We start from the raw sequence: 13,235 nt of genomic DNA, 5'->3' as shown, positions 1-13,235 counted from the left end.
GGCCTTGGCTTGGCTACCCTGGGCTCTCCCCGTGCCAGGTGGTGCCTTTCATGCATTTCTGGGTTCACAGCTCTCCTGGGCAGTCAGGAGGCCAGAAAGTGGCCAGAGAACAAACACTATGTCACTGGACAAAGGAAGACAAATGTTGCAAAGAGGTCTGCAGAAGAAGGGATGGGAGAGTCAGCACAGGTATGGCCTGGGACGGTGTCTCTAAAGTTGGGTTTCAGTGATGGGGGTCATGCCCCCAACGCCCACCCCGTGCCCGGCTGGGATGGCTGCTGGATAAAATACAGGATGTTCAGTTAAAGCTGAATTTCAGATAACTGAGTAGTTTCTAGTATACAATATGTCTCAGTAATTCCTTGTTTATCTGGGATTCGGATTTAACTGGGTGCCCTGTATTTCTATTTGCTGAATCTGTCAGCCCTCTCTATGCCTCATCCCAGCAAATGTACAAGGTTTGGGAAATGCTCAGCTAACACTGAACCGGCCTGTCGCTGTAGATTTTCTCAGAGCAATTCATGCTCACTATTGCAAATGCCCAGGGCGTGAGTATTTTGTACGGTGCTTCCGGAACTTTGCTCACAAGCATATCTTTCTCTTGAAGCACCTGGGAGAGGAAGTGCTGGGGGGAGGGGGTGCGGGCGGGGGATGACATCACAAGGAAAGTCCAAGCCTCCCAAGTTCAGGGACTGGTCTGGTCATCTTTGCTCTCCCTGGACTTGTCCCACTTTCTCTTGACTCCAAAAACGCCTCTAGGGGCACCTGGGTGGTTCACTCGGTTAGGCGTCTGACTTCCACTCAGGTCACGATTTCCTGGTTCATGGGTTTGAGCCCCACATCGGGCTCTGTGCTGACAGCCTGGAGCCTGCTTCCGATTCTGTGTCTCCCTCTCTCTCTGCCCTTCCCCTGCTTGTGCTCTGTCTCTCTCTCTCTCTCTCAAAAATAAATAAACATTAAAAAAAAAATGCCTCGGGGCGCCTGGGTGGCGCAGTCGGTTAAGCGTCCGACTTCAGCCAGGTCACGATCTCGCGGTCCATGAGTTCGAGCCCCGCGTCAGGCTCTGGGCTGATGGCTCGGAGCCTGGAGCCTGTTTCCGATTCTGTGTCTCCCTCTCTCCCTCTGCCCCTCCCCCGTTCATGCTCTGTCCCTCTCTGTCCCCAAAATAAATAAAAAACGTTGAAAAAAAAAATTAAAAAAAAAATGCCTCTGGAAGCACATCTATTCATGGTTCAAAACTTCTTCATCTCTTCGGTGCCCAGCGCCACCCAGGCCCTACTTGGAGCAGATGGACGGAGAGCTTCCTCGAAACTTCACAGCTCTTTCCACTGAAAGATGCCTCCCTCACCTCAAAACACTCCTGCTTCCTTTCCATCTCAAAAGAAGAAGATTCCTCCCTGCTTCTTTTTTTTTTTTTTTTATGTTTATTTATTTTGAGAAGTGGGGGAGGGCAGAGAAAGAGGATCCCAAATAGGCTGTGTGCTGTCAGCATGGGGCCTGAAGCGGGCGCTGGAACCGTGAGATCCTGACCTGAGCCAAAATCAAGAGTCAGATGCTTAACCAACTGAGCTACCCAGGTGCCCCCTGCTTCTTTCTTTTTTTTTTTTTTTTTTAATTTTTTTTTTGTCAACGTTTTTTTTAATTTATTTTTGGGACAGAGAGAGACAGAGAATGAACGGGGGAGGGGCAGAGAGAGAGGGAGACACAGAATTGGAAACAGGCTCCAGGCTCCCAGCCATCAGCCCAGAGCCTGACGCGGGGCTCGAACTCACGGACCGCGAGATCGTGACCTGGCTGAAGTCGGACGCTTAACCGACTGCGCCACCCAGGCGCCCCCCCCTGCTTCTTTCTTAAACCAACTCCCTCCTGCTTCCTCCAGGACCTGGCACCCTCAAGCACCCCATCCTCCTGCCCGGACACACGGCACAGAGGCCACAGAAAGACCAGGGGACCCAGTGGAACAGGTGCTTTCGAGTGGGCCTTGAAAGAGGGAGAAAGAACCTCAGGCCCTTCCATCATTCCCAAAGCAAGATCCACAGCCGCCTGCCTCTTCTCTTTTCAGGCTGCCTCGTGCCTTCCGAGGTCTTTCCGATGTCAGGGGTCCCCCCGAATCATGCAACATGCAGCAGATATGCAGCTTAACCATCTGCTCATTGTTTGACCCAGACCAAAACGTCCCTGCCTGAGTAACACTCTTTCCTCTTTAGAACCGATATTCATGGGCCAGGAAACCTGATCTTGCTGCAGGGTTTCTTGGCCTTGGCACTGTGGCCATTTTGGGATGGTTAGTTAGTTCTTTGATGCAAGGGGTCCTTCTGTTCACTGCAGGATGTTTAGCAGCGTCTTTGGCCTCTACCCACTAGATGCCACCGGCATGCCAATGCCAGCTGTGACAACCAAGAACGTTTCTAGAAATTGCCAAATGTCCCCGTGAGGGGCACAAGAGCCCCTGGGTGAGAACTGCTGTCCTACTGCGTGGTATTCATGCAGCTCGCTCCACAGGGCCCATTATGGGGCTGGGGGGAGGGGGGGGGGCTTCTAAGTGCTCTTCAGAGGAATCCTGGGCAAGGTGGCTTTCACAGACCCGAGAAAAGGTCACTGCCATGTGCGGGCCCTGATTTTCCAAAGCAAGTGTGGTCTGATTGGGTTCCCTGCCCCTCCTACCAGATTTCTAAATTCCACTCGCTGTATCTGCATGAAGACCATTCATTCATTCGCTCCACAAATAATCTGGGTTCCTCCTCCTTGTGCGCCCCATCGGTGTAGACCCAGGCAATGCCTGCCCAGGCTCCAGGCTTTGGTTCAGTCTGATAACAAAAAGAGCATCTCTGATTCGTCATATGGAGGCTTGCTAGGGGGGTTCCCAAAGGCATCACTCAGCTCGGGCCACCATAACAAAGTACCACAGAACCTCTCGATGGCAGATGGCCATCTCCTCTGTGGCCTCACACGGCCTTTTCTCCGCAGGAGCTCATCCCCAAGGGCCTCTTCCTCTTCTTACACGGACGCAGTTCTGTTGGATTAAGGCCCCACCCTTATGACCTTGTTTAACCTCCATCACCTCGTTAAAGGTCCTGTCACACTAGGGGCTACGGCTTCAACATAAGGATTTGGGGGAACACAATGTCATCCATTAACACCAGTGCGGGGCAGTCAAATCCCCAAGCTAAGGTTAAAAACAAACGTGTGTGGAAACGAGAGGGATTTCCAAGGAAAGAGAGAAAGCTAGTAAGGGACACTTGACTGGTATCACCCTACCATCTCCAAAGGCCACATTCTGCAGCCTCGTGGGGCCGTTTCTAACTGAGCACTTACTGCCAGCTGTGCTGGTGCCTCTCTCTCCGCCCCCCCCGCCCCAGCCCCCAACTCTGGACAGGGATCCGTGGGCCCAGAGGACCAAACGTGTCAACCCGTGGCACCCCAGCGCTCACACACTCTCACCTTAAACCAACAGACCAAAGGAAATGGTCTCATCCACAGGGGGCATAGATTTACATCTTCTGGGTACCTGAACAATAATCTATTGCACTTAACAGTGTTTATTCTGGCAAAAATCTCCATTTTAAGCAGGCTAACGAGATCTAAATGGAGCATTATTGGTCTTCATGTGGCATTTCACTGGCAGCCGTGGGCCACTCAGAGCAAGTCCAGGAGAATTCAGCACTTTCCAAACCCGCCTATCGTAAGACACATCCAGACACTCGTTAAAACCCCAGCCTCCCGGCTCCAACTTGAAGCAGCAGCTTGGCACAGCTGGAGTGGGGGCTCCGAACCCCCACTTCCACAGGTGCCACGGGCAGCCGTGAGAGGGAAAGTCGGGGGGGCTGGGCTGGCTCACCTCACCTGTGCCCTATCAGGACCTATCCTAGCTCTGAAAACCTCCAGGGGCCACAGCTGAGTATTTGGCCACAGAAATGGTTTGGAGGAGAAGCCTGGATCGGCCTGGATCGATCTCTCTGAGGCCAGCTCTGATCACCTGTGGGGATTCTGCCTCTGAGACGTGAGCCGTCGGGGAGGGCGGGAGTGACCGCAGAGGCAGCCCGTGTGCCTGGCCAGCAAGAGAGGCAGGAGGCCCGTGGGAAGTCGACTTCTCTTCCAAACCCAGTGGATCTTCAGATTCCCACGGAGACCCTGCTGTGTCCTGAGGACCACCACCCCGGCCCCACCAACCCAGTGGGGCTGTGCGCGCTATTTCCTGGACGCGTGCACTGATCACACACAACCTCCCTTCAGATGCCAAAGGCTGAAGAGGGAGTTCTCTCTGAAAACCGGCTTATTCCCACCAGACCCCGCCTTGTGAGCAGCTAGATGGAAGTGGTTCTTCTTAGGACCACTTCTTAGGAGAGCCCTGTTAGGAGGAGCAAAAGGTGACTTCACCCCACGGCACCCAGGAGCACTGTGGGGGCACAGTGCCCCTGGAGGGCAGTGTGCAAAGCTGGGATTTGTGCAGCTGGGGGCTGGGTCCCGGCTCTGCCTAGCGCCCGGAATGTCACTTCCCCCCTGCCTGCTCCCCCTGCCCCGCCGGGGCTCTCCTCACACAGGGCTGCCTGCCAGGCACGCCCCCGTCCGCCCCTGGCCAGGCTCACTCCCAGGAGGCTGACAGAGGTACCAGCAGGGCTAACAGCTAACAACTAACCTCGCCGTGACTCCGACAGTGGCCACTCCTGCTCCTTTCAGTCTCTGTGTCCCCAGACTTCCCTCCCACCATCCCTCAAGCGTAACGGTGGGCATGAAACCAGCAGTTCCGGAAAAGTGCTTTCTGTACAAGCGAAAGGAGATAGCATCCAGACACATCGCTAGGATGACGCCACACAACCCAGTTCTGACTCAAGCGGAGTCTGGGCTGACGAGTCCACAGGCACATAAACCCGGGCTCTGCCGCTGATCAGCTGGGTGGCCCTGGCCAAAGTCTCTTAACCCCACTGTGCCTCATTGTCACTGGCCCCGGTACCACCTCCCGGCTGCTACAGAAATTAGAGCTCATGCTTCTGACAGTGGCTGCTACAAAGAAAATGCTCACAATTGTTACTTGTTGTTCTATTCTTTTTTTTTTTTTCTTTTGAGAGCGATCAAACAAGGGGGGGAAAGGGATGGAGGGAGGGAGGGAGGGAGAGAGTGAGAGAGAGAGACAACATCTTAAGCAGGTTCCATGACCAACACAGAGCCCAACGTGGGGCTCGATCTCACAACCAACTATGAAATCATAACCTGAGCTGAAACCAAGAGTCGAGTGCTTAACCAGAGGAGCGAGCCACCCCGGTGCCCCTGTTCTATTCTTAGCAAAAGTCATCTGTCACAGGGGCACCGGGGTGGCTCAGCTGGTGAAGGGTCCGACTTCTGCCCAGGTCATGATCTCACAGTTTGTGAGTTCGAGTCCTGAATTGGGCTCTCCGCTGTCAGCATAGAGCTCTTCTGTGATCCTCTGTCTCCCTCTCTCTCTGCCTCTCCCCCTCCTCAAAAATAAATAAATATTTTTTAAAAGGCATCCATAACAGGAAAACATATATGGAGCCCAGCTTATACTCATCCCAGTAGAGAGCGAGCCACCTGCCCAGGTGTGTGGGGCCCACGAGCATCCTGAGATACTCTTGTGACTCACTGGGCCGTCAGGGGCCACTGTGCTGGACACTGAGTGCAGTCAGATCCCCTGACGAGGTCATTAAGGGAAGTCAGTGTGAGTCCAGAGGCTCAGGGCCCCTCCAGGTTCTCGGTATGCCCACCCTCCTCCCGTTTGTGACTCCTCTGAACCTCGGCTGTAAATCAGGCATTCTTGTGAGGCTGAAAAGGGAGAACCATAGAAGCACGTAGCACAGGGTATAGCAGCACTGGGACGTGGCAGCCGGGGGGCCCCCAACTCTTGCACATGCCACAGTGACACCCACTCCCTGTGCCCCTGCCCCAGGCTGGGCTCCCGGATGCCTTCCTATCTCTCTGCGGGGACACCCCTGCAGAGCAACCTCAGGGGAGAAGAAGGCAAGTGACAGTGAGTACGGAGCCATGGTCCCCTGTGGGGACAGAAGCCACTAGGTGTGCTGAGCTCCTTTCTGAGTCAATCTGAAGACGGTGGCCACGAACCACTGTGTGGAACAAAACCACTGCCTCGGCAAAGGCCACACTTTCCATGGGGCAGAGAGGAAAGACCCAGGGCACGCAGGGCAGTGTCTCCAGTCACCTCCAAGGCCCCAGTGTGGGCCTTCCCGGCGCTGGGCAGTCTCCCAGCGAGGGTAAGAAAACAGGCTTTATCCCGGAGGGGAGCAGTGTTCCCGAAGGGAGGACAACCACGGGAGGAGTCCACCTCTGGTATCATGGAAGTGCTTCCTTCACTGGCCATCTGCCTGCTGCTCACCTCACAACTGCTTGCCCATCCCCTGCCTCGGGGTACTTAAATGCACCAGCTCAGTCCACCGGCGGAGAGCAGCCCTGTCCCCAAACGGAAGGGAGTCAAGAGGTCTGGGTTCCGATCCCAGAGCCCCTCGTGTGCTGTGAGATGGAGGGCGTGGTCTGGAAGCCCCGCATCTCACTGGGGAAGCAGGTGGTTGTTACCAGACGCGCAGAGATGCCGTGAGCACAGGGGATGAGTCTCGGCTGAGTGGGAGATGAAACGCACAAAGGACCCAGCGTCGGCCCAGCACACGGTGGATGCTTAAGCGGGTGCTATTACTTAATTATGTGGCATTCACTTATGTCCCTCGTTGACCGGCTTTGAGCTCTGATAACATGGCCAACATACAGCAGCCACGCGCTGCAATCTCAGAACCAGGGAAGGTCAGAAAGGGAAGGAGGTTCTTCCGGACAAGAAAACTGGGCTCAGACAAGCTTCATTCCGGCCCGGCCCCAAAGAGGGCCAGATACAGGTGAGCACACAGTATCTCCCAATCTTCTGTCCCAGGGGGCACAAACAGCTGGCAGGACCCAGGGTAAGGTAGCTGATTGTTTTGTACAATGTGGATTTCCCGGAGCGCAAATCATGTCTTTATTCACAGCCGAGGGTCTAGTCTATTATTTCATGTGGCTCTTCCGGCCCCTTTAGCAATATCCCAGGCACTCTGCAGAGGCAAACCAAACAACAGACATTCCCCCTCTGCCCTTTCTTTCCTGTGGTTCTCCGAAGGAACGTTTCTTCCCCTCTAGCCACCTCTGAAAGCAGGCACTCCCGCCTTCTCAGGCCTCTGCTGTGCCCCATGCTGTCTGCAGAATGGACAGGCAGACTTTCCTAATAACTGAAGGAAATCAAATGGATCTCTGCACAGCCCAAGCCAGGGGGGCGTTAAGCAGTCACAATCCCAACCGTAAGAGTCCGTATTGTGTAATCCACATATATTTAGCTCCCCTGGAATTTTCTGAGAAGGAGAAGCGTAAAGTCCCTGTTCAAAGACTCCAACTGGTGGAATCAAAAGTTCCGTGGGGCTGTGACTCGTGGCAATTACCAGCTCCAACCCCTTCCGGGTGGGGATTATCTCTTAATCCCCTACAATGTTCATTCTTTCAGAAACTGGCGTCTCAGAAAGAGGCGGGTGCTGTGTGTGTGAGTTTGTTTTTAAGGATGCAGACTGTTCTTTGCTTTGTTGAAAAGCAAGCCAGGCAGCAGGAACAAGGGCAGGCCACAGAAAGAAAAGAAGCAGTAAACCATCCCCAGACGCAGCAAGGATACGTGGCTGGAAATTCTGGAAAGGTGCACAGTTGCTCTCAGCAATGGCCTTCCCTGGTCACTCCCTGGTGCGTGGGGATGGTCTGTGCACTGCAATACACCATCATCTTCTGCCAAATTCTTTCCTAAAGTGCCCCACACATTATGGGCATGACTTGTACCCACACAAAAAAAGAATCGTTTATTCCTATGCACACGTTTGACCTAGGAATTATAATCTATTTGTCATCCATGATTAGTTTTTACAATATTATAGGGAGAGAATTATTATATGCTTTCCAGTATGAAAGAAAAAATGGTAATGCTTAAGACTCAGCAGGCCTGGCTCCTTCTCCACCTCAAAATCAAATAAATTACAAGAATTCCCCTCTTCGGGTCCAGCACCTAGAACTGGCCATACAGAATCAGACACTACTAACTGATGAGCTGTCCAAGATGGGAGAATCTGAAAACTGCACTTGCCAGACAGCAGCAAAGACATCTGCCCTCCCTAAAAATGGTCCTAACCCTTTCCCCCCAGGGCAAGGGAGTGTATTTGCTTGCAGATCAGCCCTGGAGTGTCAACCCTTTCTAAAGTAAGGGTCTGTTTGAACCCAGGCAGGTATAAAGAACTCTACCCATTTCTTTGTAAAACCAACATCAAGATCAAAATGTCATTTTATTTTACAGTTCACCTGGTTCCCGGCCAGGGCAAGAGTATGAACGGAGTCCCGGCCATCAGCCTGTTCCTTCTCCACTCACCCAAGCCCCATCCCTCACCTGGGGTGGCCTTGAGCACAGGTACGTGGACATCCCACCTCTAGGCCCCAGGCCCATCCTTGGTTCCTCCTTGGCGGAGAGGTACAAATATGGGTACAGTCAGCCCTGGGAAGATGGGCCATGAGAAGGGGACTAGGCGGGCCCAGGAAGTGGCTGCCCCCAGGTATCCACAATGTGGTGTAAGGGGAGGTTGGCCAGGCAGCCCCACCACATAGCAAGGGCTGTGGCTGGAGGAAAGCCAGAGTGAGGCCGTCTAAACTACAGGGCCCAAAGCAGATAGGTAGTCCAGGTTTCGGGACGGTACCACCTGGCCCCCTGACCAGCCTGCTGGGCCATTTCTGGAACCACCTGACTCCTGACCAGCCTGTAGAATCGGTTCTGGGACCCCTTGGCCCACTGACCAGGCTAGGGGGCCATACTTCTGGGACCACTTGGCCCCTGACCAGCCTGTGGGGCCATTTCTGGCAGTCCCCATCTCCTTCCAGGTCTTGTTAAACCTTCAGGCTGGAGGTGGTCCCACCCCTGCAGTATAACTGGAGGATGTATGCAGAGAGCACCAGCTAGGTGGGCAGGCTGGGGAATGAGCTCTGTCGTCCCCCCCGCCCCCACCACCTCTAGGAACCACCACATCTGAAAGGCACGGAAAGGTCTATGTTTGAAGTCACACTAGGGAAGAAAGTGATATGAAATCAGGTAACTTGTGATTAACGAGGAATAATGAACTATCCACGAGCGGGTTTGGCTATCTATGGCTTTCTCTTCTTTCCCATTTACCGCTTATCTCTATTCCCAAGCCCATGGGGGCTATGGTCTTTAATAAAAATGCAGGTTCATGCGGGCTGTCCAGACAGAACCAGTGTTCTTACAGGGCCCAAGGGCCACATACTAGAACCCAAGATAGAATCCCAAACAGAAACCTCCCAGACCCGCTTGGCCCATCAAATCCAATTCTGGATGCCAGGTGGTTTCTCCACAGGCCTCCCCCATACGTATAATCCACTATATCTGCTCACTCTTAGTTTTCATTCACAAAACACAGCCCAGAGCAGAGGCCCCAGAGGCTGGGAGTGTCTAAAGAGCCCCAGTGACGGCCCCCTGGAGTGGGTGCCCTCCTCCAGCTGCCCCAGCCCAGGGCTGCCCCCAAACTCCCCCGGGGAGCACCTGACCTTGGTTACCTGGCTCTTCCACAGGAGGCTGTGTGCTGATCTCAGGTTCTGGAGTGACTTCGGGGGGCGGCGGAGGTGGGGCTGGTGGGGCTTTCACAGGAGTCGTCGACTCAGGGGTCTCGAATGCTTCTTCAGAGTCAGAACTCCTGATGGAGAGAAGAGAGGAGAAACGCAAGGTTAGGTGGGGGCCAGGGCTGAGTCTGCTCCGAGGGGCCAGGGGTCAGTGCTGCTGAGGACGTGTGGCCCCCACTGCACATGGGGGTGAGGACTTTGACCCCCCACCCGAGACTGCTAGAATCAGGCTCACCCAATTCGACTGTTCCAGGACAGACGTGAGCAAAATCATTTCCCCTCATGATTCCCAAGAGGGAATCTCATTATCACCAGCTTTGTGCCCAAATGATATATGCTTTGAAACTTAGCTCTAAGAAAAATTCCTATTTCTGGCCTTAGTGGCAAATACAAACACAGGGGAATCTTTTGGTCAACACTGACACCAATTCACTCAAACTGATATTCCCAGGAACGCATTTCAATGCCATGATTCCAACACGCTGTAGGATCCCCACTCCACGAAACCAAATCTCATATGGCCTTTCTCCACCCTGTCATTCTCTTCTGCTGCCCTTCCTTCCCAGAGCTTCTCACAACTTATTATGGATTTATTCACCTTCTAATTGTGTTAATTGTCTCTCTCATCTAACGAGCTTCAAGGCCATGATGGCAGCCAATCTGGTTTCTCACAGCATTTCTGAGCTGAAGCCAAAAGGCAGTGAATAACATCTGTTGACTGAAAGAAAGAGAGAAAGAAAGAAAGAAAAAGAAAGGAGGGAGGAAGGGAGAAAGAAAAAGAAAGAAAGGAGGGAGGGAGAGAGGGAGGAAGGAAGGAAGAAAAGAAAGAAAAAGAGAGGGAGAAAGAAAGAAAGAGAAAAGAAGGGAGGGAGGGAGGAAGGAAGAATAGAAAGAAAGAAAGAAAGAAAGAAAGAAAGAAAGAAAGAAAGAAAAAGGAGGGAGGAAGGGAGGAAGGGAGAAAGAAAGAAAAAGAAAGGAGGGAGGAAGGGAGAAAGAAAGAAAGAAAAAAAGGAGGGAGGGAGGGAGGAAGGAAGAAAAGAAAGAAAAAAGAAAGAAAAAGAAAGGAGGAAGGGAGAAAGAAAAAGAGAGGAGGGAGGGAGGGAAGGAGGGAGGGAGGAAGGAAGGAAGGAAAGAAGGAAAAGAAAGAAAAAGAAAGGAGGGAGGAAGGAAGAAAGAGAAAGAAAGGAGGGAGGGAAGAGGGGGAAGAAGGAAGGAAGGAAGAAAGAAAAAGGAAGGAGGGAGGGAGGAAGGAAGGATGAAAGAAAGAAAGAAAGAAAGAAAGAAAGAAAGAAAGGAGGGAGGGAGGGAGGAAGGGAGGAAGGAAAGAAGAAAGAAAAAGAAAGGAGGGAAAGAAAGAAAGAAAGAAAGAAAGAAAGAAAGAAAGAAAGAAAGAAAGAAAGAAAAAGAAAGAAAGAAAAGAAAAGAAAGAAGGAAAGCAAGCTAGCTAGCTCACTGGAGGATGTGCCAGCGGGAGACAGAAAACACAGCCTGCGGACCCCAATGATATGATAATGACCCTCACTGCTCAGCAGGATGGTCTCACCCAGAGAACTGGCCCAAAATTCCACCCAGAGGATGCCCCTCCCAGTAACGGGGGGGGGGGGGGGGTGGTGGTAAGGGGGGGTAAGGGTGGGGAGCTGCTCAACAAACTAAAGCCTTGCCCTGGGCTCCAGAAAACCCAGAGTAGACGGCCCTTCTTCATCACGCCCCTTCTCCGGGGGGCTCCATTTTAAGCCAGAAAGAATGAGGCCTCCCCAGATGGTGGAGCCAGGCACGTGCCCTGAGGCCCTTGCTCAAGATGCCCAGCGGTCCCGGCCCAAGCTTGCTCTGAGGATGCCCGCGCCCAAGAAGCAGAGCATCACCTGGGCTGATGCCCGTCTCAAGATCTTTTAAATACACCAAAAGGCCGCTTACTCATTTGCAACAAGAAAGGCAATGATCAAGAGGGCAGCTGCTTAAGTTCCGGGCTGACACAGTGGCCCAGCGGGCCAATCTGGGTGCACGAGGTGCTCACACTGCTGAGCTCTGCAAGGGTCAGAGGACTAGTGACCTCGGCAGAGGGCAGCCTCTCCCAACGACTGTCTTGCCAGCGGGCAGAGAGAGCCAGGAACCAGGCCAATCCCTCCACCGTCTGCCGGCACAGGAAAAAAGAGCCATTTGGTGAGTTCTCCTTCAGAAAAATCTACATTGATGTTTTTACAACTCGTTAGTGGCTCATTTTGTCAGTGCCAAAGACCACCCTCCCCCATCCCCAAGAACCCTGGCTCCTCCAGCAAAGCCACAAAGCCCTCAGGGGACCCAAAGAGATGAACAGAAACATCGGATCTGCTTTTGATGAGATCCAACGAGCTGAAGCCTGCACACTATCAAATTTCCTGAGTAAAGACTTACTCCACACAAACAGGATGGGGGCCATGCGGACCTTTTACAAACGCACATTAATATTTAAAGGCCTTCGCTTTTGTGTAGGGAAGTGAAGATACACGCTTGGACAACGACAGATCGAGGTACCTGAGCTTTGCAGAGTCTGCTGACGGGCATGAAAAACACAAGGAAGTTACACAAGGGAATATCAAAGAGGAATAAGACTCTGGATCACCCTGGGGGGTCCCGGAAGTCACCCTGCCCCCCAGCACGGAATGTGGCAGGGGCAACACTGACAAGACACACAAAGCCAACTTGCCTCTTTCCAGAACTTCCTTGGAGGGCCATCAGACTGGAGTCTCCACTGCTACTCACTGCTGTCCACATCCACTGGGCCCATTCCACCAGGGGCCACATCCGCCAGGAGGCCAAAGCCATCTCTGCTGAAGGACGGCCTCCGTCCCCTAAATGCCCACCCCTGATTCCCTTGCCGTTGTCTCTGGGATCTTAATCTGCCCAAGATGTCAGGAAGACGTTAGCAGCACCGCCAGTCACGGATGCTGCGAGCTTCTCCAAAGTGCAGCAGAGACAGGGGGCGAGAGGCTGAGAGCTCTTCCCCTGGCTTCTGCAACCCTGGGCCCCGGCGATGTGCGGCTTTAGAGCGCAGAGGGCCCCTGCTCTTCCCTAACAGCACAGGCAAGCAACAGGGAGGGCCGGATACTCTTGGGCTCAAGCTGCTGAATTCCAATGAGGTCTCTCCTGCTGCAGCTGCCCGGATGGCCGGAACACCTGCTCAGAAGGAACCCCCATTCACCACTGCCCAGTGAGGGAGGCAGAGGGCACATGGAGCCCCTTTGTGATTCCCTGCCTGTTTACCGTGAACCATTTCTGCATCACAACACCACAGGGCGACCGACCGGAGCACCACAAGAATGGCATTCACTTCCGGTGATGCCTGTGTTATTTTCACATTTCCGTACCCTCTCCCAGGAGCAGAGAGCAAGTTAATTAGAGGAGGCGGATGGCAGCTTTTTTAATTAGCTCTTTTTTCCCTGTTCAGTTTCCCAGAGGGCTCAGAAACATTTCCAAGAGCAGGGATTTCTGCAGTCCACCCACAAAGAGCCTGTACACACAAATAAAGCAGCACTTTGGAGCCCCAATGCATAAAAGCAGTTCCCATCGGCTGTTTGATTTTTTTTTTCTACTAGAAAAAACTAAAGTACAAT

General features: G+C 53.0%; 1 protein-coding gene across 16 annotated transcripts in view; it reads right to left on the bottom strand.

Annotated features, from left to right (window-relative positions):
* The window catches only part of TACC2 (transforming acidic coiled-coil containing protein 2), a 213,385-nt gene that overhangs the window by 42,383 nt on the left and 157,767 nt on the right, over positions 1-13,235 (bottom strand). For 11 of the 16 annotated variants that reach the window (XM_058697977.1, XM_058697987.1, XM_058697989.1 and 8 more), the window contains one exon: positions 9,574-9,719. In XM_058697977.1, the coding sequence (XP_058553960.1) occupies positions 9,574-9,719 (146 nt within the window). The remainder of the gene's footprint in view (positions 1-9,573; positions 9,720-13,235) is intronic. The other 5 variants (XM_058697990.1, XM_058697981.1, XM_058697983.1 and 2 more) reach the window with 1 other exon arrangement.

Source organism: Neofelis nebulosa, chromosome 13 (assembly GCF_028018385.1).
Source record: "Neofelis nebulosa isolate mNeoNeb1 chromosome 13, mNeoNeb1.pri, whole genome shotgun sequence".
Taxonomy (NCBI): Eukaryota; Metazoa; Chordata; class Mammalia; order Carnivora; family Felidae; genus Neofelis; species Neofelis nebulosa.
Note: the sequence above shows the minus strand (reverse complement) of the source record. Positions and strands in the feature narration are given on the sequence as shown.